This window comes from Mustela nigripes, chromosome 8 (genome assembly GCF_022355385.1).
Source record: "Mustela nigripes isolate SB6536 chromosome 8, MUSNIG.SB6536, whole genome shotgun sequence".
NCBI classification, from domain to species: Eukaryota; Metazoa; Chordata; class Mammalia; order Carnivora; family Mustelidae; genus Mustela; species Mustela nigripes.
Window position 1 is genome coordinate 27,889,470 of NC_081564.1, and position 23,332 is coordinate 27,912,801.

Genomic DNA, 23,332 nt, shown 5'->3' on the forward strand with positions numbered 1-23,332 from the left:
GCCTGGTCTTCTACCCTCTCCCCAGGGTGGGGGTGAAGCTGACATCTTGATGTGCTTAGCCAGGGGTGAGGGGTACTCCCAAATGCCCATCTGGAAACCTAGGCCTCCTCTCAAAGGCGGCAGGCTTGAATGACTGTCCCTGGGCACACAAAAGCCTTTTGCATTGTGGTAGGTCCTGATGGAGGAGGTGACCTTGCAGGCACACCTGGGGCCTGGCTCCTTGGCAACCCCCCTAATTGTAGCTGTTAGGATGGGCATGCCAGGCACCTCTTGGTCCCTCCTGCAGTCTCAGGGCAGCATACCTCCCTGTAAGAGAACAAGCTGGCATGGTTGATGGGTATCACCTAGGGGCTTCATGGCCCAAGTCCACCCACCCACCCCACATAGTGCTGTTGCTAAGAACCCAGGAGAATGTTCTCTCCAGAGTCTGACCTTCCCCAAGCCCTCAAGGAGGGCGGGGTGTAGTCCGCCTGTGCATGGTCAAAGTTGAGCTGGGTCTGAGCCAGGCAACACAGTGGGTCTCCACTTCTCCACAAGGACCTGACCAAAGCTGAAGTCCCAGTCTTACCCAGGAAGTTGGTGTGGAAAGATCTTCAAAGCAGAGCTTTTCTGAATCCGGGGCCTATGCCCCTGCTACTGGCCAGCCATAACCCAGAAGGAGAATTTGTGGGAGGATCCCCCAGCTCTGCACTCACCTAGTCCTCTGATGGAGGGGTCAGTGCCGTTCCACACCTACTCCTCACTGCTAGCAAGCAGACTGAGGCAGCAAAACTCCCTCCCTTCAGGCGCTATGGGTGTTGGGCTAGGCCTGACTGATGCCCTTTCATCATTGCACTGCTTCTCAGCGGCCCACAGTAGTGCAACAGGGAAAGAGTGTCAGGCAGGCCTGCCAGCGCCTCTCCCAGTGGTGGTCTGTGAGGATCTGAGACCTGGAATGCAGGCCCACTGGGGTGGGGCTTCTGCCTGGGGGGAAGGGTGCCCTCTGACCCTAGAGGCCCAGGCCTGGCCAGGATCTCAAGTTTCCATGGAGAAGGGAGGGAGGCCAGGGATGGGGGGGAGGGGAGGTCCTGTAGGCCCAAGGGGCCCATCCTGGGGAGGGGGTTGATAGTGTGGGGAAGGGGGGTTTCCCAAGGCTGGTCCCAGATGCTTTGACAATATCATTGCACTGCTTCTCAGAGCACAGTAGTGCAACCTCGTCAGAGCACCTGAGGCCAGCAGGAGGGACCCCCCACAGTCCCCAATAAGCCCAGAGCGGGAAGCTCAACCGTGGGTGGGTGGGTGGGTGGGGCTAGATGCCCAGTCCTGGACCTCAAGGCGGGGAGGGTTTCGGCAAGGCTGCGGTCCTAGAGGTCGTCAGAAGGTCCTGGACCCTCCCCAGCACGCTCCACATTGCAGTGCGGGAGAGACCCCAGACCGAGGGGTAGCTCCAACCCAGGAGCGGGAGCGGACGGGGGAGGGGGCAAACACACAAAGGAGAGGGACCCGCGCTCCGCCGCAGTCCCAAGCCCACTCCCTCAAGGAACCAGAGTGGGTACAACCCGACGACCCTATGGCCTCATTCGGTCTGCGGCTTCGAGAGGAGGGTGGACCCATTCCGAACGGCGCGCCCCTGCCGGCTCAGGCCCCCATCCCTGGCCCCTAGCCCCAACTTGGGTTCCAGTCCTAAAGATTCTCTGCCTGGCGGCCCAGAGCGAAGCAAAGGAACAAGGGAGGCTTCCCGCCCTTCTGGAGTCCCCTGCACGGACAGGGCGCCCGGGGTCCGGGCTGCGCCCCTCTGCACAGTCCCGCCCGGTAGGGCCGCTCTGCCGGTGCCCTCCGCCTCGGACCCTGCTACTCACGCGGCGGGACTCCCCTTCCAAACCAGGCCGGGGGCAGGACGCGGAAGGTTAGCGAGAGAAAGGTCCTGGCGGTTGGTCGCCCCCGTCGTCACCATCAGGACGACCCCGCACCTCGTGGCGCCCTCTCGCTAGCCGGCTCCATCTTTAACCCGCTGACAGTCGGTGGGGCCCGGCCCCCGGCTTCTTAGCATAACGCCGCACTCATTGGCCGGAGCCGGCGCGGGGCTTCGCCTCCTGCACGCCTATTGGCTAAAGCCGGAGCGATTTCAAAATAGCCTCCGGGTTCCGATTGGCCGGGAGCGGGCCAAGTCCCCGGCTCCGTGGTTTTAACAATGAGTACTACAAACACTTTCTCCCCATTCATAACTTATCAAAAGGAATTTTGCCCGCCTTTTCTCAGCTCCAGTCTCCGCGAGTTTAATAGCGGCGCCGGCAAGAGCGCTTGGAAGCACGGAGGCGGGCGCCGTCCACGCAGCTGAGCCCACTGGGAAGAGGCCTGCGATCCTGGGAGAATGCCCGAAACCTCTGTCTAGTTCTCTGTGGAGCAGGGCCTAGGGCTGCTTCATTTTGCGTTTTGATATCTCTCCTTGTGCTTCCCGAACAAGATGCTCGGCTGCAGTGGGCTTCCCTGCTAGGGTAGCCCCCGCTCCGCACCCAACCCCACCTCATCCCTGGCTTGACCTGGAGCCACCGGGTTAGGCCTGAGCTGCAGAGACCTGGTCCTGGAGCCAGTGAAGCCTTGTGGATCTGTGGGAGGTGCGGGGAAGAGGGTGTTGGCTTGAGTCCCCCGCAATTATTATCCATTTTGTGGAAACGCATTAAGAGCCTGCCCAGAGCTGATGACCCAGAAAGATATACACCGTTCAGCCCTCACACAGCTGCAGTGTGTGTTGTGTGTGTGTGTGTGTGTGTGTGTGTGTTGTGTGGGGGCGTTACTTAGACTATAGTGCATCGCTGCTTGCCCCCCCCCACCCCATTTTATTCTCTCAGTCCAATGGCGGAGAGCAAATGTTTCTGAGGCAGGTACAGCTGGGTTGAAACTTTATACCACCCTGCTGTCTCAACTGCAAAATTAAGACAATTGATCCTGCTTCATAGAATTGTTGCCAGGAGCAAATGAGATGCTGTATAAATCGTTGGCCAAGTGCCTGACACTTAGTGTTCAGGAAATGGGTGCTCTGCTGCTGCAATTTAATTTTTGGTCTTGTCCTGCATTCTGCCTGGAGCCATCTTAAGTGTTCCTACGGCTTCAGTCTTGGTTCCCCAAGAATTCCTACGTGCTGTACAGTTTGATTCTGCTACTCATCTAGGCATACTGCAATCATGTCGCGGGGCAGGTGAGTGATGGGAGAGGAGCTTAAACTTGTAGACAATGCTTGAGGGGTTTGGCAGGAGAGGAGTCAGAAGGCCTGTGTTTGACCAGAGCAGGAGCTCATGGATTGAGAGGGTGGGCCAGTAATGGTCCAGAGCCTACAGTGACTTCCCAACAAGTCTCACAATTGGCTAGAGCTTTTCTCACACCCCCATAAGACCAGTGGATTTCTCACCTCTAAGGTGCTCTGCCCACACTCCTCCAAGCCGCTTCCCGCCAGCTGCTATCTCCCACTTCTCCTTGGGCTCTTGTGTTCTCATTCAGGAAAGTGAGCAGGTCACTTAAACCCCTCCCCTCCTACATAAACAGCCCCACATAGGCCATGTTAGCAAGTTCAGGAATCCTGTAGTCCTCCTCATAACCTCTAGAGGTCACCTACGCACCAGCAAAACTGTTCCCTTCCATTATTAGGGCCCTCCTGTTTAGCGTTCCTACCTTTAAGTTATAAAGCTTTGCCTGCCAAAATTGTGCCTCTCCTTCCAGGAAGCCTTCTCAGATCTCTGCAGGCAGCAGTTCTTTGTGATTACCTTCCCTTGCAAAACCTTTCAAAGTTTTGTTATCTCCTTAGCACCCTAGAAAGTTGTAGTGGGGGCTTGAGATGCCACATTGCCCAGGCAGGCTAGGGTGTGAGGCCTTAAAGCAAAGGTTCATGAAGCTCAGGGGCTAGGGAACTGGGGTCACCTGCCATCAGACCATGTAAAGGTGGAGAGAGTTGTTGTCTTGGCAGTGTTAGAGTACCTGAAAGAGCATCAAGGTGTGGATGAGTTGAGCTGTCATTCCATGCTGGAGACCAGAGGTTTTGCACTAAGGAAGAAATGGTGAACCAGGCCGAGGAAGCCAGCACCTCCTGGTCACCCCGAGGATTACAGCAAAACACGATCACAGACTAACATTCTTTAATCACAAAGGCACTTGAGAACCCCTACAAACCCAAAGTCTTCAGAGAGTGGTCCTGCAGATGCCCCACCCTGCTACCCTCCATCCACCCACCCACAGCACTCAGAGTTCATCATGACCTGCAGAGGGATCCATGCTGGGCTTGATGAAGATGCCTTCCATGGCCTTCCACATATTGTGTGTGTTGGCGCTGGACATGCCATGCACTTCGTGCTGCCCACGGATGGGGCTTCCGTACTGCTCTCCAGTGACGGACAGGAACACAGAGGTGCCTACATGCTGGAAGCGCACAGCAGCCTCTCGCTCCCAGTGCTGCCCTGAGCAGCGCACTGTCCACAGATCCAGGTCGTCACCCTCGCCATCCTCCCCAAAGGCGCTCACCTCCTATGGGTGCAGGGGGTAGAAGGACAGTGCTTACTACAGAGGGCATACTGAATCCCCTGCGGTCACTTTGGCAGCAGCACTCACACCCAGGGCACTGAGCCTTGGGTTCTTCCCTGGATCCTTCTGAGCCTCAACTTCCACAACTGCAAAATGGGCCACAACCGCCACCACCCCCAGCACCCGGGGGCTCTCCCCAACACGGTCTCTTCAAACACATGCATACCCTACCCCATCTGTCTGGGCGGTAATCACTGGCCCGCAAGTAGCTAAGGCCTCCTCCTCTCTCCTCCATGTTCTTCCTAACCTCTCTGAGCCTCACTCAGTATGACATCCAGCCCCTAGGCTGACAGGCCTCTATTTCATACTCCTTCTTCTCGCAAGTCCCCCAGGCAGCCTCTGTTCCTCCCCAATACCTCCCTAACCCCAGTAGCCCCTTCTACCCCAACACTACCCCTCCACTTCTCCATCCCCCAGTTTCACTGAATTCCACTGGAGCCCAAGCTCTCCTCCAGGCTTCGCAAACCCCTGTTCTCCCCCTTTGTGGCCTGAAGAACTCCTACTCATCCTTCCAGACCCAGCCTGAGTTCCTCCTCCCCTGCTGGGTTTCTGATTCCCTACCCCAAAGACCCTGTGAGTCTGCTTCCTGGGTCCAACTCAACCCCAGGAGATAAGCCCAGCAGATCTCTCTTCCTGTCGGTTGCCCCGCAGAGCTGGCGCTCAGGAAACATTTCTGAACTGAAATTCGCATTTCACACAGGAAGCTGACGCTCAGAGACACTGAGAGGAAGAGTCTAGATGTCTAGATTCTGTTCCTGACACCCCCCCACACCCCGCGTCAAACACACACATACACACTCAAGGAGCGAGGCGAGGGCTCACCTGGTTGTTGGACAGCGGCGACGGAAAGTGGTGCGTGTGCAAATTCTTGCCGGTTAGCACGTGCGTGAGCCGAACCGCCTGCCCGCAGCGCACCGGGGCCCCGCGCGGGCAGCCGCCCTCCGAGCCACCGCGGATCCGCCAGTAGCTATTGGCGTCGTCAGACGCCTCCACGCCAGTCACCGACTGTTGGCCGCTGCCTGAGGGGCGACATCCCACCCCACCCGGGGTCGCGGTCAGTCTTCGAATTCCCTACCCTTGACCCAGACACCATAAACATTCCACGACAACCTCAATCCTGGGGCCCCCAACGGCTCACTCCCAGCCTCCATCTCCAGCCCTTGGCCCCTGGCTGAACTCCCAAGTCCCTTGGCCTGCAGCTCCTGGACAACTCTCCTCGCCCCCAATGTCCCGACGACCCCCTTAAAACGGCCGATCCTTGGCCCCCCACCCCCGATTCCCCAGCCAGGCTCCTTGATGACCCCGAGACTCGTAGTCCTGCAGACTCCCCCAAGACCACCCCACCTTCAAACTCCCAGCCCCAGGCTCCGCCCCCTGACTATACCCCAGTCCCTGGCCCAGCGCACCGGATCCGTATTTGATGTCGTGCGAGTGCAACCGCACCCTGTGCTGCGTGTTGAACAGCTTCAGCACCGACCCGCAGGTCACGAGCCCTGCGCCGGTCTTGGCGGCACAGCTGTTCGGCACCAAGAGCGTCAGCAGCAGCCCCAGGAGCGCCCGTCCGGCAGCTCTGCCTCGGCCCGCGCTCCACATCGCCCCGGCCGAGCTCCGGCAGCTCGGGCCCATGGGACGCTTCCGTCTCCAGCACCGGCCAATCCGGCTCTGACAGAGCCAGTATGGGTACCCAATCGTCAGCCAGCACGGCACCACGCCTGCATTGCCATTGGGTCAGCATGGAGGGGACCCGCCCCCAGCTTTCCAGAGCGGCGACGGGGGGGGGGGCTGGAGACACGAGGAGGGTTTTGATTGGTCCACGCTTCCGAGGACTCACCAATGAATGCTAAGGGAAGACTGGTGCGGCGCCCAGTGGTTAAAGAGACGCTAGAGAGCCGCGCTACCGCTTTGGGCGCCCCATCCAAGGACCCCTGGCTGGGGATGCCAGAACCCTGCGGGCACGTGTTCACAAAACCCCTTGATCTTGGGTCGTCAGGCTTTCAATCACGATCTTTCCTCTCGGACTATGGGTCCTCAGCTTCAGAGTTGCTGGACCACTAGGTTTTGTGGTCACATTGCGGTCGATGGATCTCAGGTACTGGATAACTTGGTTTTTCAGTCCCTGGGTCCCGGGATTAGTTGATTCCCCAAGTCATCGGTCATTGCCTCCTTTTTGGGAATGGATTACCTCAGTCCCTGGACTCTGGTTTTTTAATTCCCCTGACAACTCACTGACGCTTCCCAGGGCAGAATCACATGCTGTCGGGCAGCAGAGGGCAGCAGGGATCTGCGGTGCTGAGGATGACGATAGGTTCTCACCAAAAGCTCCAAAGTTTCTTAGGAAACCAGAACCCTGGGAGACCAAATGACTGTGGGCGCTAAGTGTGCCAGGTTTCCGATATGAGTGGGACGCTGTCTCAGTGCCTTCCCAGAAGTCTGTCAGCTCGATCTTTAAGCGAGGAAAACTTATACGACTATTGATTTATTCATTTGTGGAACGTTCTTAAGTTGAGTTAACTCCAGGCCCTGTTCCGGGGGCCACTGGGGAACTGGCGGGCTGTCCCATTACTCAATAGGCAGACTACCCATGCACATGAGGCACCAACAAAGCAGTGAGAATAGTTTATATTTAATTAAGTCATTCAGAATTTTGCACTCAGAAAATCCAGAGCAGAGCCATTTTAATTACAGAAACATGTTATTTAGGAGTTTTCATGTTTAATAGTGTTTTGATTTTGAATTACATATGGGAGAAGACACATGATCTTTTCAGCGCTTAGGTTGTCTAAATTGCTAAAAGTCTGCCCTGGCGCTGGCAGACCCTGCACTCACTTGAGGGGCCTCCAATCCATGGTGGAGGGACTAGAGTACAATCTGAAAAGCAACAGATATGTCCATCCCAACAAGCATCTCAGACTTACTACTCCAAAGCAGAATTCTTGGTCTCCTCCCTCAAACTTCTCTCCCCTCCCCCAGGCTTCTGAGTCTCAGGAACAGCACCTCCATTCACCTTGATTCAGCCCCCAGATTGGGACTCATCTTTAAGTCCTCTCTTTACCACAGTCTCACATCTTATCCAACACATCTGGATGGCGCTAACTTCAAAACAGATTGTAAAGCATCTCTCCAACATTCCTTATCACCACCTGAGTCCAAGCCACTCTCCAGATGGGTATCTACTGATCGATATCTCCTCTCCAGATATCGACCATGGCCTCCTAACAGATTTCTGTACTTCCACTGCTCAGTCCCCTCCAAGTCACTCTCCACACAGGAAAGTGATTTATACCTTAAATAGCGTATAGCGGGGCGGTGGGGGGGGCACCTGGCTGGCTCAGTCAGTAAAGCATGTGACTGTTGATCACAGGGGTCATGAGTTCATGTCCCATGTTGGGCGAGGAGCCTACTTAAAATTATTATTATTTTTTTTTTTTCTTAAATCAGAGGGGTCTAGCAGACTCAGTCAGGGAGCACACAACTCTTGATCTCAGGGTTGTGAGTTCAAGGTCCATGTGGGTATAGGGATTACTTAAAAATCTTAAAAACAAAACATATATCAAATCATGCCAGGCACCTGCTTAAAGAGACCAACAGCTTCTTGTTGCATGTAAGACCAGAGGATGGTGAGGACACAGCAGGCAATCTCCCTGGCAGGCAAAAACAGGATTTCAAGTACAGTACAGACCTCAAAAACAGAGTAGGAGAAGCCAATGTGGCTCTCCCTCAACTTTCTGAGGGCCTCATGCCTTCTCAAAGCTGTTCCCTTTCTCTGCCTCCCCCTTGCAGACCACCTTCCCCAGCTCACCCTATGGACGGATGCTCAGGGCGAATTATGGTTTCTCCACAGACCTCCACTTTCCACCCACAGTTTGTCTTCAGGTTCAGATGCTCATTTGCTCAATTTGGTTCCAGGGATTGCTCAAGGTGCAATCAGCTGTAGGGGTGCAGGAGGGGGGTAGCTGTCCTCCAAATATGGCTACTAACAATTCCTTCCATCCCCATAAGGGTAAGCTGCTTCTTTCATCAAGACATGACTCCCAGGTGCCTGGGTGGCTCAGTGGGTTAAGCCGCTGCCTTTGGTTCAGGTCATGATCTCAGGGTCCTGGGATCAAGTTCCGAATTGGGCTCTCTGCTCAGCAGGGAGCCTGCTTCCCTTCCTCTCTCTCTGCCTGCCTCTCTTCCTACTTGTGATCTGTCAAATAAATAAATAAAATCTTAAAAAAAAAAAAAAAAAAGACGAGTCCCAAGATGGATGGCTCAGTGGGTTAAGCTAAGCATCTGCCTTCAGCTCAGGTCATGATTCTGGAGTCCTGGGATCGGCTCCCTGCTCAGCGGGAAGCCTGCTTTTCCCTCTCCCTCTGCCTGCCGCTCACCCTGCTTATGCTCTCTCCATTCTCTTTCTCAAGTAAATAAAACCTTTAAAAAGAGAGAGAGAGAGTCGTGTCTCATGTCTGGGCTTTCACTTTGACCAAGAGAATGACACAGAAATGCTGTTTTGGGACTTCAAGCCTCAAAAGGAGTAGTGGTTCTTGCTTTCTCTCCCTAGGAATCCAGCTGCTGCCCCGTGCTGTAAGAAGGGCAGGCTAAATGACTGCATGAATGAGCAGGAATCTTGGGGAGAGACCTTGGATGGGGAGAGGTCATGCAGAACGTTCTGGTCTTAGTCATGCCCCCAGCTGGAAGCAGCCACACACAGACTGCCTACACCATGGTGAGTCAAGCCTGCCAAGCTCCAGCATCAGGAAAAAGAAGCCACTTAAACCTTGGAGTGGTTACATGGCCATGGATACCTGAAACAGATGTCTTTAGCACAGTATACCAGTAGTTCCCAAAGGGGCTGCTCCCGCTCCAGGGACATTCTCTGGGCATGTGCTTCTGAGGCCAAGGTGGGGGTATGTTCTCTTCACCTCCCAGCTGCTGTGTCTCCAGAGCCCCAGGGCTCCTCTCCAGGTTCTTTTCTGCAGACAGGATTTCCCGCCTCTCTGCGGAGGTTTGGAAGATGGTCATGCTTGTCTTTAGCACTCAATGCAAACTGCACCAGAATTTCTCAGTCTATCTTGGGGCACCTAGCAGGCTCAGTTGGAAGAGCATGTGACTCTCGATCTCGGGGTTGTGAGTTCAAGCCCCACTTCAGATTTAGATATGACTAAAAAAAAAAAAACTTAAAAAAAAATCTCAGTTCATCCCAGTTATAAGCTCCTGGGGGGGGGGGGGAATCCTGATTGGCCTAGCTTGAAATAAGAATGTGGCAAGAGGGCTAATCGACTGTGGCCAAGTGGTATGGCAAGAAGGTATAAAAATGTGGGCCCACACTATGGTCGTGGTGGCAGTGGGTGGCCCCAGGGAATGGGCCTTATGAGTTGAGCATATGCCCTAAAAGATCCTTGCCACAAGATCTTTCTGGAAAAAAAAAAAATGGGTCTCTGACCCATCCACTTTAGGGCCCTGGTCCCTCTTGACTAGAGCAGAGGAAGTCTTTTTCCCCAGAATGGCAGGGCATGGATGTGATGTGGAAGGTCCTCCCTGCCCAGCTCTAGAGCAGCTCTGCGATTGCTTCGTCTTACCACGTGGGCCACTGAGCACGTCCAGGCTGGGTTGAGCAGATTCGGGCTCTATACACCCAGATGGGGTCCAGGGGGATGTGTGGGACCCCTACCGGTCTCCCTGCAATGGCTGCCTACACAGCAAGGCAGAGTGGAGCATCGTCACCTGCTCTCTTGGCCACAAGGGCAACAGGGTGGTGGCGAGAGGTCAAGGAGCTCCCTGGGTGAAGATGCCTGGATTGGGGAACAAAAAGGCTTCCCTGGGAAGGCAGAGAGAGGGAGGGTGTTGAGCTGGTGGCACAGGACAGCCAGAGGTCCCGGGAGAAAACCTGGGAGATGAGACCTGCCAATCACAGCACCAGCCTTGTCTGCAGACCCTTCCAGAGGGAGCTGTCTGGCCCAGTGCCTCTGCTGAAAGGGTGATCCCATGGCCAGCCTGGGGCAACCAACACACAGCTTGCCAGACCAGCACTCCCATGGGACCTAGCTTGGACCCTCCAGATTTGGGAGTTGAAGCTGAGAAGCACAAATTAGAAAGACAGAGGGCCATGGGGAAAGGGCGGCTGCATGGTTCTTGGAGAGGAATGTCAGAGGGAGCAGGATGTTGCCCCAGCAGAGGAGGAACCTTCTGGAAGCAGGAACTTCGATGCCCAGGGGCTGTTAGGGAAAGGGACCACGAGTCCTAAAAGGCTGGAAGAGCCAGGAAGGTGCACACTGGAGTGGGAAAGAGTCCTGAGCAGGGCTTTGTGTTCAAGCAGAGCGTGTGTGGGTTGTGGGGGTGGTGAAGGTCAGGGCTTGGTAGCTGCCATGAATGCCTGGCCGAGGTGTCACCCCAGGGCAGGTGCTTAGGTCTGCGGATGTGGGCCTGCGGTCTGTGGTTGAGAAGACGGTGTTCCATCAAGACAAGCTTTATTTCTCCCATTGGCTCCCCTGACAGGCCAGCAGAGCTCCTCATGGGTGTCCAGCCCACCCTGACCTCTGCTCAGGATGGAGACCAGCTGGGGGTGAGGGGGGCAGCATTGGAGCAAGAGGAGGAATAGGGAATCAAGTGCAGCTTACAGGCGGCCTCACGGAGGGTCACTGTGGCCCACATTTGTAGAGTGGGTGACCCCCACCCCCACTTGAAGTCCTGGGTAGCTCTGGGATGTGTCATTGTCCCCTAAGAAGTCATCGTCCTCATCCTCACCCTCTTCCTCCTCCTCGCTCTGACTGTCCATGTCTAGGACTTCCTGATGCTTATTAGAGCCCATGCTCGTGCCGGAGAACATGGAGGGCTTGGGCTCTTGCTGGCTTGCGGGCTCCTGGCCCCCAACTGGAGAGTCCTCCTGAGCTGGAAGCAGCTGAGAGCCTGGAAACTCACTGTTGAGGCTGGACTCCATGGCCTCCTCCTGATCCACTTGGGGGCCCGGCTCCAGCAGCGTGGAGGGCGACTCTGTGCTGCTCTGGGGTGGCCTGTGGTGGGGGGCCTTGCGGTGGTGGGGTTTGTGGTGGGGGGCTCTGCGGTGGGAGCTGCGCTGGGAGGAGGAATCATGCTGGGACGTGTGTCTGGATAGCTGCTGGGCCCACTCGGCCTGCTCCAGCCTCCGCTGGAGGCAGCTCCAGTCAATCTTGGGGGACAGGCAGATGTGGGAGTCCTTCAGCTTCCTGAAGCCCAGGAAGAGGTCCATGAGCATCTCGGTGACTGGGAAGGAGATGAAGCCCAGCTTCTTGGAGAGGTTCTTCTCAAACTTGTACTTGTAGGTGAGCAAGGACACAACCTGGTCCACCAAATAGCTGACGAGGTCCTCGTACAAGGGGTTGGAGAGGTGGGACATGCTGGAGTTGGAGGAGATGGAGGGCAGTGGCTTCTTCTTCATGAGCTTGTAAGTGGGGCTCTGTGCAACAGCCAGGGAGGGAAAGGGAGATACGTCATGCCACTCCTGATGTCCTAGGATGCCCCTCACCCCCAGAGCACTCTCCACATCACCCACACGGATGCCACACTTGTCACTGCCCTGGCACTATGGCTCTGTCACATCTGCCACGCTTTTCTTGGTGACAGGTGAGAGCAGGCCCTGCGTGTCAGCCACACCCTTGCACTTACCACACTGGCCTCACACCAATCATACCAGCCAGGCCTGCAGCCAAGCTGGTGATGTCAATCATGGTGTCAGCCCAGCTGGAGCCGGGATCACTGGTGCTCTTGTAGGTTCTCCCCCAGGCCAAGGTTCAGAGGAGGGAAGCCTGCCTGAGCCTTGATCAGTGAGATGAGGGTCAGGGGCTGTGTGGTGGGGGGAATCTATAAGGGTGAAGCCACCTATGTCTTCTCCAGACCCTGCCTGAGCAACTCCCTCTCAGCAGATACACCAGAGAGTCCTGCTCTAGAGAGAGGAAGCAGAAGGAACTGGACCTAGGACCCAGTGCCCCACTCTGGCTTAGACTGCTGTCCACAACAGACAGGATGCTGCCTGCATAGAAGGGCTTCTGAGATTCACAGGCAAACATTACAAAACTACCCAGGATAAAAAATAGGCTTTATTCATCTTTGACCACACCTGGCAGGAGCAAGGCTGGGATTTCTGCTCCACATCAGCTTGTCATCTGCTCAGGTGGCTTCCACCACTCAGGGAAAGATACCTGGGACCATGGCTGCTAAGGGTGGTAACTAAAGGAGCCTTTCGCACGAGAACCTTTCCCTAAGCCCCCTAGCTCCACCCTTGAGGTCCTCTCTGGATACAGGGGAACAGGAGATGGAGAGAAGCTTCTTACTGAGGAGGCAAGTGGTGAGAACACAGGGAGGCGGTGGGAGAAGCCAGGGTAGGGGGAGATGAGAGGAGCTATGCCCCGAATAGTGGGCTGGGTCTGGCTGGAGGACCCTTCCACCACAATCCCAGGGACAGGCAGGGTGAGGTGCAGGCTCCGCCAGGGATGGGCCTTTTGGCTGGAGCTCAGGGGCCCAGAAGAAGGGATGGGTGGTCTCTGTTCTTCAGGGTTCTGGTCAGGAGACTGCTGTCTGGGGTGGGGTGAAGGAACCTTGGATTCTTCTTTGGGTGTCACCTCGATCCTGTATCTTGTGGCCACCTTGGCACTAGACACAGGGGAACCACCTTCCTTGGGCTTGCCCTGTCCTCTGCCCTTCGTGCTCTTTCTTCGATCTGTCTTGGAGCTGGAGACTCTGGGAAGCACATCGTAGGGGTTCTCCCCATTGGTGGGTGTGGCTGGCTTGGAGCCTATCGCAGAGTTAGAACTGGGATCTGTGGCGGGCTCCCATTCTGATGGGAAAAGAGGGCAGCCATCATGGCGGCAGGCGCCACTGAGCTTGTCCACAGCCTGGCGGACTACACTCTGCAGGGCAGGGAAGAGGTGGTGATCAGCCAGAAAGTCCAGGGTCTGATGGGGTTCACGGAATGAACAGTAGCCGGGCAGGTCAAAGGACACTGGCTGGTTCAACAAGGACTTGATCTCCTTATCAAACTCTCGCTTGAGAAACGTCAGATCCGGTTCTCCAGACCCGGGCTCTGATGTTTGGGGTGTGCCTATGTTTGAGTCCAGCAGGCTTGAGAACCATGACTGAGGTGGCTCCTGGGTCCACTGGCTGCTAGACTGGCTGGCCAGGGAGTTCCACAGCAGGGAGTCCCTCCGGATGCAGGATGGACCCAGGCCTTTCTGCAGAGAGAGGAGGAACTTTCAGAGGCATCCAAGAGCAGCCAAGCCAGGCCTAACCCTGGCCCTGTGCTCTGGACCAGGGTCCATCCCGCCCACCCTGGGCCATGGCGCTAGATCTCACCCCTCGGTTCTCCAGCTTCAGAAGCCGTTTGAGGTTCTTCTCCAGCAAAAGTCTGTCCCTCATGGGTGGCAGTGAGCCCATGCCACGGGCGCCCAGGTCACTGTCCCAGCTGTGGGAGCCCCGGCAGCCAGCTGTGAAGCTGCTATGGGAGTCGGACATGGAGCTGGAGGAGGAGGGGTAGTTGTTGGGCTGTCCAGTGCAGAGGCTGGGCCGGGCCCGGTGCCGGTGCACGGTACTGAGGCTGGGCCGGGCACGCGCCCGCCGCCCACCCCTCGGCACCTCTATGGGGTCCTGCACCTCCACCAGGGGCACCCCAGCCTCTGTCTTCGTGGCAGTCATGCGCTCAGTTGCCACTTCCACCACCGTCTGTAGGCTGTCTAGCACCTGACCCTCGACGAGGAAATCCAGGAAGGTACCAAAGGGCTGAGGGTCCCTTGGGTTTCGTCGGTGGCCACGGAGCCCTAAGCTGTCTGTGGGGGTGTACCTCGATGGTGGGTGTGGCGTGTGGCCCAACTTGGCGGCTTGCCCCATTCCCGGAAACAGTGGCTTCTTAGGCAGCTGCACCAGAGCAGACAGGCATGTCACATAGGGCAGGGATGTACCGCAGGGATAGGGGTCTCTGCGGGTCCTCTTGGGGTACCAGGAGCTAAGTGGGAGGGGACAGTGGAAGGCGGGTGTTTTGGAGTCAGGAAGTTTCTGGATTTGGAATCTGGCTCTGCCACTGTCAGCTCTGACACCATAGGCACCATGGCCCTTCTTGAGGTCCAATTTCCTCTTCCACAAAGTAGGCATCAATTTCGTGTTACTTTGATGTTTCCCTAACACATACACTGCATATATATACAAGATGTGGTCGGGGAGTCTGAAAGCCCACTTCCGCTCTCACACAGGGCAGGAATGGGCAATCACAAACCCCTTGGAGTCCTAAGTGGGCTTCTCATCTGTATTTTGAGTGGACCAATCCTGTCTCCACTATACAGACCACCTGTAGTCCTGACCCCGTGGTGCCTCCATTGCTGCTTCTGAAACTTTGAGCCTTGGGCTATGCTAGACACCATGCTCCCACTGGGGTACCAGTCTAACAAGCTCCTCCAGAGCTGCTAGAGGTCAGAGGACAGAGTGAATGAAGTTGTGGGTAACTAGGGCCCAGCAGGTCAGAGGAGTGGTCAAGGTGATAAGGATGTCACTAAGAGGCTGGGAGGTGAGGTCAATAGGCACTGAGGGGTGTGTGTGTGTGCTGTGATCTGGGGTGCTGGAGCTGGAGGGGAACATTTGGGGGGAATCTCAGGAGTCAGGGCCCTGCCGGACACACTCACCCGGGCCACGTAGGTGGTGTGGCCGGCCTCGTCGTCTGCCAAGTACCCGGAATGGTGGCGGCAGCTGGTCATGGTGAAGGCGGACGGGATGGCTATCCTCCTCCTCTCTCTCCGGATCCGCAGCGCAGCCACGGATTCCTCTCTGCGCCAGGCGGGAGATGGCGTGAGGGTCTCCCTAGGCCTCCATGAGTCCAACTCTCCCTTCGTCTGTCAGCCACTGCGTCAGCGGTCCCGGCGTCCACGGATCCCTCGCTCCCCTCACCCCGCGTCCTTCAGGCATCGGGCCCTTTCCTCTGCTCAGCGTTCCCTGGGTGTCTGCACACCGTCTGTGTCCAGAGTCGTCGGGGGTGGGGTCCTCAAAGACGTGCGCATGCTGTCTCCGACCATCTCTGGGCCTGAGTATGTCTGACCCTCCCTCCTCACAGACCCAAAACTCCTTGGCATCTGCCCCTGGCCCAGAGCCAACCTGCTCACCAGAGTCCACGCCTCCTCGCGACCAGTCAATGTAGAATGTAGTCTGCGCCCTCGCCAGGGCGGCGACACCGAGCTCTGGAGTCGCCCCCAACCTGCCCGTCTTGCTCATTTACATGCTACGTCCTGATTGGCTCGAAGTGCCTCCTAGCTCCCCCGGCACAATGGATGGGGGCGGGAACCAGGCCAGTCCTTTCCGCGCTTCTGTCTTTGCTCCGCCCACATTCGCTTTAGGAGCCGGGTGGAGGGGAAGGAGGGTGGAGTCAGTGGGTGCTTTTAACTGCTCACCCAAGCCAGGAGCAATCCCAAGACCGGGCTCGGATCCGCGCTCTGCACACGAAGGGATCCCTAAAAGATCAAAGCCACGGCCGCCTCTGGTGACACAAGCACTTTCCTCGACTCCACTCTGGTCGCTGCGTTGTCCTGTGCCTCCTGCTCTCTGACTGCTCCTTCTAGGGTTCTCCCCTCCCCAGGGTGGACAACCACAGCGGGGGGGCGTGGGGGTGGGTGGTGGTGGTGGTCGGGGTCTTCAGCCCTCCCATTGCGCGATGTCCTTGAGCGCAGTATTGAGTCCCAGTTGTAAGACACAGACCTAGCTTCAATTCCTAGCTCTGCTGTTTCCTGACAGTGTGACTCAACCTCTCTGATCATCTGCTCTGTCTCTGTAAATACTTGAGCATCCTTCCATATGGGAGTATGGAGATTAAATAAAATCTGCGTACAACACATCCCGCATGCCAGTAAGAGCCCTGGGTATCTTTCCTTCTTTTCCCTCCTTTCCCCCTCTGCCCCGTAAACTTCTAAAGTCCTTTCCAGGTGTCACTCCTCTGATAAGCCTTCTCAGAAGGCCTGCCACCCTAAACAGAATTAACAAAAACCCTATTCCAGACTCTGCCTCTTGTATTGCTACTTGTCAAACGATGGTGATGTAGGAACTGAGGGACTCCTCCCAATCTCTCATATGTCTAATACCAGTAGGTGCTGAATAAATGTCAGTTTTCTCTTTCCAATCTGCTTGCCATTGGGGCCTCTGGCTTTCCAGGATCAGCTTCTCAGGGGAGAAAAATAGTTGAAGTCCAACAATTCAATAATTACGACTGAATGCAACAATCCTTACACCAAGAGTTTGATGAAGAGCACTGTGAGGCCTCTGATCTTTACAACATCCCAGGAGGAGAATATGGTTATGTCCACGCTCAACTCTGCCCTGTCTGCCCCTGACCCAGGGGAGAGCTAGGGACTAGACAACCAGAGTAGGTCCAGAGCTTTGGAGGGAAGTCCCAGCTCCACTACTCCTGGCAAGCTCACTTTGGGCAAGACACTTCTCCCTTCTGAGCATCAGTTTCCTCATCTGTAAAACAGGAATGATTTTACCAACCTCTTGGGCTGGACTCAAATTCTGCCCTTTGCATTGGGAACACCAAAGCAGCCACATCACAATAAAAATGCTCTGTCAACCATGGTGACTATTTATATAGTCATCAGTAAGGAAAGTTTTTCTGGACTATGAGGGGGGAAAAATGAGATTATGAATGTAAAAGTTGTCGCCTGGAACAGAGCTCAAGTTGTAGAATCAGGGACTAAAGCATCCTCAAACGAAGCCATTGGTATACATGTTTTATTACTTAGAACTTTTATTTTAAGAAAAAGAAAGAATGAACGAAAGAAAAAAAGCCTTTTCCTAGAAAAAAAATCACCAAATAGGCAATTTAAAAAGTTCATAGTCACTATCAAAAAATGAAAAGTTACAAGAATGAGATAACATTGATGTGATCATTAGTGTCTCAAAACCACTCAAAAACTTTGGGGTGGGGGAGAAAATGAAACGGGTTTGTTTAGTAAAATACTGGAAGGGCACTATGGTTAAGAGATAATTTTTTTCCAATAGGTTTTTTTCTCTCTATTATTCATATTTCTTTTAAAGTTTTTTTTTTTTTTTTGTTTTTGTGTGGGTTTGTTTGTTTGTTTGTTTAAATTTGGGAGAGCACAAGCAGGGAGGAAGAGCATAGGGAGAGGGAAAAGCCGACTCCAGGGTGAGGATGGAGCCCCACTAGGGGCTGGATCTTAAGGTCCTTGAGACTATGACCTGAGTCGAAGGCAGACTCTTAACCGACAAAGCCACCTAGGCGCCCCTGTATTTTTCATACTAGATAACATTTTTGCAGTTACTGAGAGTTCTTCGTTACAATAAATGCAGCAAACAAAATGGTTTGGTTAGGGCCAACTCACTGTGAGGTGGGAGGGGACTGCTGCAGTTCCAATTGGGACCGGTAGGTGGCGAGAACAAAGACGAAGGGCAGCCGCGCCGGGACGTGCGCGTCGGGGCGGAGCCTCGGACAGAGTTTAGGGGCGGGGCCTGCATCCAGTGCTCTGGAGTCCTGAACAGTCCGCGGAAGTACCAATGGCCGGACCGCGCGTGCGGCTGGTAATCACCGCAGATGACTTTGGTTACTGCCCGCGGCGCGATGAGGGCATCGTAGAGGCCTTTCTGGCAGGGGCTGTGACCAGCGTGTCCCTGTTGGTCAACGGGGTAGCCGCAGAGAGCGCGGCGGAGCTAGCTGGCAGGTGAGTGGCGGCACCGTACGGGGTCTGGGTGGGCTTGGGCAGCCGCCTCTCGCGGCCGCCAGTGCTCCCGCTCGCGCTCCGCCTGCAGGTATCAAATCCCCACGGGCCTCCACGCAAACCTGTCCGAGGGCCGCCCCGTGGGCCCGGCCCGCCACGGCGCCTCGTCGCTGCTCAGCCCCGAAGGCTTCTTCCTCGGCAAGATGGGATTTCGCGAGGCAGTGGCGGCCGGAGACATAGCCTTGCCCCAGGTGCGGAGATGCGGCTGCAGGAAGAGGCTCGCGTTAACCCCCAAGGCTTGTCCGGAGGGTACCGTGAAGCCATTAGGGGAAGGGGCGCGCGATGGATGCTTTCCTGGTTCATAGTGGAGCAGGCACGCAGAGGCACCTGGAGGGAGGCCTTCTAGGTAGCTGCTCCCCGACATTCAAGGTGCCTTGTCGTTCTCTCTCCAGGTGCGGGAAGAGCTGGAGGCCCAGCTGATACGCTTCCGGGAATTACTGGGCGGGGAACCCACTCACGTGGACGGGCACCAGCACGTACACGTGCTCCCAGGTTGGGGTGGGGGGCGTTGCTCCCCGGTGGGGGGCTGGGGTAAGAGGTGTTTTCAGGTAGTAGGACGGGCTGCTTCCTGACTCCTCCCCGTCCGCAGGCGTGTGCCAGGTGTTCGCAGAGACGCTGCAGGCCAACGGGGTGCGCTTCACACGGTTGCCGGTGGAGCGCGGGGTGGGCGGCTGCGCGTGGCTCGAGGCCCCCGCACATGCCTTCGCTTGTGCGGTGGAGCGCGACGCCCGGGCCGCCGTGGGCCCCTTCTCTCGCTACGGCCTACGGTGAGGCCCTCCGCCCCTTTCCCGCCCCTATCCCAGTGCGTCCTGCTGAACTTTCACCTGACAGCTATGGCCTTCCTTGGGTGATCCCTGTCGTGGCCCCCACCCCTGCCCATGACAGCTGTGCTGGCCCTTGCCGCTGATGCCCCTACATCCACAGGTGGACGGATGCCTTCGTGGGCCTGAGCACCTGTGGTCGGCACATGTCTGCTCACCGCGTATCAGGAGCACTAGCACGGGCCCTGGAAGGCATACCCACAGGCCACGCCCTGACAGCTGAGCTGATGGCACACCCCGGCTACCCTAGTGTGCCCCCAGCTGGGGGCTGCGGTGAGGGCCCGGATGCCTTTTCCTGCTCTTGGGAGCGGCTGCACGAACTGCGTGTCCTCACCGCACCCACGCTTCGGGCCCGACTTGCACAGGACGGAGTGCAGCTCTGCACACTCCATGACCTAGACTCCAAGAGGCCTGGGGAAGGGGTCCTTGGAGAAGCCACTCTGGAAGCATTCCTGGAGCCCTCCCCACCATGCCCCTGACAGCCAGCCAAGCACAAATGTCCTTTAGTGCAAGGACAGGGGGCTGGTGTCAAGCCCTGGGACAGCGTGAAACCAGGCCGATAGCAGGGGTCCGGTAACATACTTCCCTGGGCAGGCCCCTGTCATCTCTGTGTCCAGGTCCTCATGGCTCAAAATGGTGGCCAGAGTTTTGGCAACCCATCTTGGCTGCCGGCAGATAGGTCCTATGACATCTGAGCCTGGGGCCTGCCAAAGCACCCTCCTTGTTCAGATATAGTAGAGAGAGATCACTGTATTAATAAATGTATGTCTTGTAAACTTGGGTGTTTTTTTTTTAAATTTCAATTTTTTAATTTTTTAAAAAAAATTTTAATAAGGTTTTATTTGTTTGAGAGAGAGAAAGAAAGAATGAGTATGGAATGGGGAAGAGCAGAAAGAGAGAAGCGGACTCTCCACTAAGCAAGGAGCCCAATGTGGGGCTTGATCCCAGGACCTGGAGATCATGACCTGAACCAAAGGCAGTCATTCAACCTACTGAGCCACCTAGGGACCCCAAATCTGGGTGGTTTCTTAAACTGTGCCCTGTGAACTGTGAAAATGTTCACATGTGACACGTGACAGGGCAAAAGCAACTCCTTTGGGGCACAAACCTGGTCATTATAACAGAATAGATAATACAGAACATACTCCAAGTTCTAGTTTTGTCCATGCTTAATTTTATTATTTTGGGGGGATGGAGGATGGGAGAACAATGTCTCACCAGGCTACTTTTTGGAAGGTAATATTATCATCTCAAGTTTTATTTAAAAAGTCACCTGTTTTGGGGCGCCTGGGTGGCTCAGTGGGTTAGGCCGCTGCCTTCGGCTCAGGTCATGATCTCAGGGTCCTGGGATCGAGTCCCGCATCGGGCTCTCTGCTCAGCAGGGAGCCTGCTTCCTTCTCTCACTCTCTATCTGCCTGCCTCTCTGCCTACTTGTGATCTCTGTCTGTCAAATAAATAAAATCTTAAAAAAAAAAAAAAAAAAAAAGTCACCTGTTTTGTTGTTTTGCGGGGCTTGAACTCACGACCCTGAGATTGAGACCTCAGCTGAGATCAAGAGTCAGAAGCTTAGCGGACTGAGCCACCCAGGCACCCCAAAAGTCACGTGTTCTAAGCAGACATCCCTTTGCCATCCTAGGGGCAGATCTAAGGAAGTCCTGCAAGCCTATTCAAATTTTTCCAGGAGGAACAGTCTTCTGCAGAAATGGGATCCAGGACTCCTCACCAGACCTGGTGATGTGTGTGTGCCCTGTCACTGCGGCTCATGGGTCTTGGATCAAGGAGATGCAGGGAGTTCTTGGGAGCACAGAGCCCTGCCCCGCTCTGGCGTGTGGAAAGGCAGATTGAACAATGATCTAGTATCTCCATCTTAACAGACCGAGAAGTAGAAATGGCAGAGCAGGGCTTTAAAGCTACCTGTTCATTTATTCACCATGCACCGTGTCAGGCAAGGGGTCAGGCGACCAGAGAGCTCTCTCAGCCTAGGCAGCCCCGAGGGATATACAGCTTTCTGAAGGTGTTAAGGGTGGGATCTTGCTTCTCTTTCCTGCTGACCCCATCCTACACCTCTATCCCCTTTACTGTGACTTCGGCCCACTCTTTTGTGGCTCCATCTTTCACACCAACCTTCCCTTGACCATGGTTCTTTCAGCATCAGGCTCTTTCCTCCTACCTTTCCTTCATGGCTGTAAACTGGAATCACTTAGTTCCTCCTAGTGCCATGCCCTCACCTCCTTGCCTCAGCCCAGTAGGGTCTGGCCACACTCCTGCAGGCTGCTGACTGGAGCGGGTAGAGGGGTGGTGGGAAGGCAGCCTGTTGGCACAGAGGCACCTCCTTTGGGGAGAAGGTGGGGTTCTGCTATTTTGCGAGGAGGCAGCTGACTGTGTGGCTCCGAGGATCAGGAGAGAGGTGTGGGGAGACAGGAGAGAACTGGGATCTGCACAGAAGCAAGATGAAGCTGTGGGGGCGCCTGGGTGGCTCAGTGGGTTAAAGCCTCTGCCTTTGGCGCAGGTCATGATCCTGGGATCGAGCCCCACATCGGGCTCTCTGCTCAGTGGAGAGCCTGCTTCCTCCTCTCTCTCTGCCTGCCTCTCTGCCTACTTGTGATCTCTGTCTGTTAAATAAATAAATAAATAAATAAAATCTTAAAAAAAAAAAAAAAAAAAAAAAGATGAAGCTGTGGACTGGGCTCCTATTGCTCATACAGGGAGAGGAGTGAGCAGAGCTGAGGGCCCAGATCAGCCCTAGGGACCATGACAGTGGAGAGAAGAGAGGGGCCATGGTCATGGCCAGACTGGTAGAATCATCTGGAGACCAAGGTCTGCCTCACAAGGGGAGGGAAAGTGGTAAGGCAGAAGGCTGCAGATAGCACAGGGCCCAAGGTCACTAGCACTGCACTGGGGACATGGGGATATTCCTGTCAAACCTGCTGTGCACTGGATGGCTTAGGCGAGTGGGAGCTACTGCTCTCCACCCATTCATCAGTCATGGACGGAAGGTCTACTGTGGGCCAGGTGGGGGCTGGGTGCCGGGACAGCCCAGCCTGCTAGGAGCTCAGTCTGGGACAAACACGGGGATAACTGGTATGATCCGGACTGCAGTGGGATGGGGAAGGGGAAGGAACACAAAGCAGACTGTGGGGCAAAAGGGGATTCCTAACCAAGCCAGGCCTGCTGGGAGAACACTCTCTGGAAGAAGTGACTTCTCTAGGCCTCGATTGTGGTCTCCACCCACTGTTGGGAAGTCCTTTCTACTCTGATCCTCTGACAGGCAATGTCTTGCCGGAGGGCTCCGAGGGCTCCTAGGGGCACCTCCTGCCCCTAGGAGCCCTAGGAGCCCCTAGGAGCCCTCCTGCAAGAACACGTTCCAATCACCCAGGAAATAGCTATTTAGCAAGAGTCGCCTGAGCTAGGCCACCTTCAGCTCTGCTCCTTCTCCGGCTGGTGCCAGCACCCTGTGCTGCATGATGGACACAGGGAGAGGAGGGAGAGCCAGTGCAGGGAGGGCAGGAAGAGCCAAGACCCAGATCTGGCTTTGCCTCAGATGGAGTCGGGTGGCTGCCCTGGCAGGGTGGGACACGGAGGTGCTGGCCCACTGAAGGAACAGAGTGGGGCCGGCAGGCCGCCAGCGCGTGGACTGCACAATGAGGAAGTCCAGGGCCCTTGCCAGAGGAAGCCTCAGGGAGCCAGGGGCAGACAGGAGCCAGGCTGCAGTGCGCACCGGAGTGATGAAGGAGATACACATTTTGAGCTGAACAATTAATACAAGAGTGAGGAAGGTGAGAGAGTGGTGGCTCCAGAGTTTAGAAAGTTGAGAAAAGGTCCTGCAGGGCTCTGGATTTGGGAAGGGTTGGGCACCAAGGAACCTGAGTGGTGGAACAGGCTCTGAAACCAGACTGTAAAAACCCAGGCCTGGTTTCCTTGGCTGTCACTGAACCGCAGTCTCTTCCTCTGTAAAAATAGGGATCGTGTCCGTGGGGTTGTCTTGAGAGTCACAGAGGATGAGATGCTAGAAGACAGCAGAGTACCCTGCTGATGACCAAGGGAAAGGACCAACCGGCTCCTTGCTTCCTGGTAAAATGATTTCCCAGAAGGGCTCCTCCTGGACTCCTGCAGACCTATCTGACAGGTCTGGTCTCCGCTGGTGTCAAATTCCAGACAAGGAAATAAAAAAATCAGCATCACGCCAATGCAGAGTCAATACAACAGGAGGTCCCTGGGGCTCCAGGCAGGTTCAAGGAATGGCCTAGCCCC

General features: G+C 55.6%; 3 protein-coding genes across 4 annotated transcripts; 1 reads left to right on the forward strand and 2 right to left on the reverse strand.

Annotated features, from left to right (window-relative positions):
• Positions 1-4,089: 4,089 nt before the first annotated feature.
• SDF2L1 (stromal cell derived factor 2 like 1) lies at positions 4,090-6,198 on the reverse strand. The gene is made up of 3 exons (XM_059409994.1): positions 5,955-6,198; positions 5,371-5,567; positions 4,090-4,491 (listed from the first exon to the last, which is right to left on the reverse strand). The coding sequence occupies exons 1-3, from the start codon at positions 6,172-6,174 to the stop codon at positions 4,210-4,212; spliced, it is 699 nt and encodes a 232-aa protein (XP_059265977.1). The 5' UTR covers positions 6,175-6,198; the 3' UTR covers positions 4,090-4,209.
• A 4,954-nt stretch (positions 6,199-11,152) lies between these two features.
• Positions 11,153-15,569, reverse strand: CCDC116 (coiled-coil domain containing 116). The gene is made up of 5 exons (XM_059409920.1): positions 15,162-15,569; positions 13,852-14,409; positions 13,122-13,730; positions 12,709-12,716; positions 11,153-11,957 (listed from the first exon to the last, which is right to left on the reverse strand). The coding sequence occupies exons 1-5, from the start codon at positions 15,237-15,239 to the stop codon at positions 11,153-11,155; spliced, it is 2,058 nt and encodes a 685-aa protein (XP_059265903.1). The 5' UTR covers positions 15,240-15,569.
• Positions 15,570-17,876: 2,307 nt separating this feature from the next.
• YDJC (YdjC chitooligosaccharide deacetylase homolog) lies at positions 17,877-19,857 on the forward strand. 2 transcript variants are annotated; one of them, XM_059409995.1, is made up of 5 exons: positions 17,893-18,203; positions 18,292-18,451; positions 18,653-18,752; positions 18,850-19,027; positions 19,185-19,857. In XM_059409995.1, the coding sequence occupies exons 1-5, from the start codon at positions 18,040-18,042 to the stop codon at positions 19,558-19,560; spliced, it is 978 nt and encodes a 325-aa protein (XP_059265978.1). In that variant the 5' UTR covers positions 17,893-18,039; the 3' UTR covers positions 19,561-19,857. The 2 variants fall into 2 exon arrangements, with proteins under 2 accessions (XP_059265979.1, XP_059265978.1); XM_059409996.1 differs by lacking the exon at positions 18,850-19,027 and having other exon boundaries at positions 17,877-18,203; positions 19,185-19,298.
• The last annotated feature ends 3,475 nt before the right edge of the window (positions 19,858-23,332 follow it).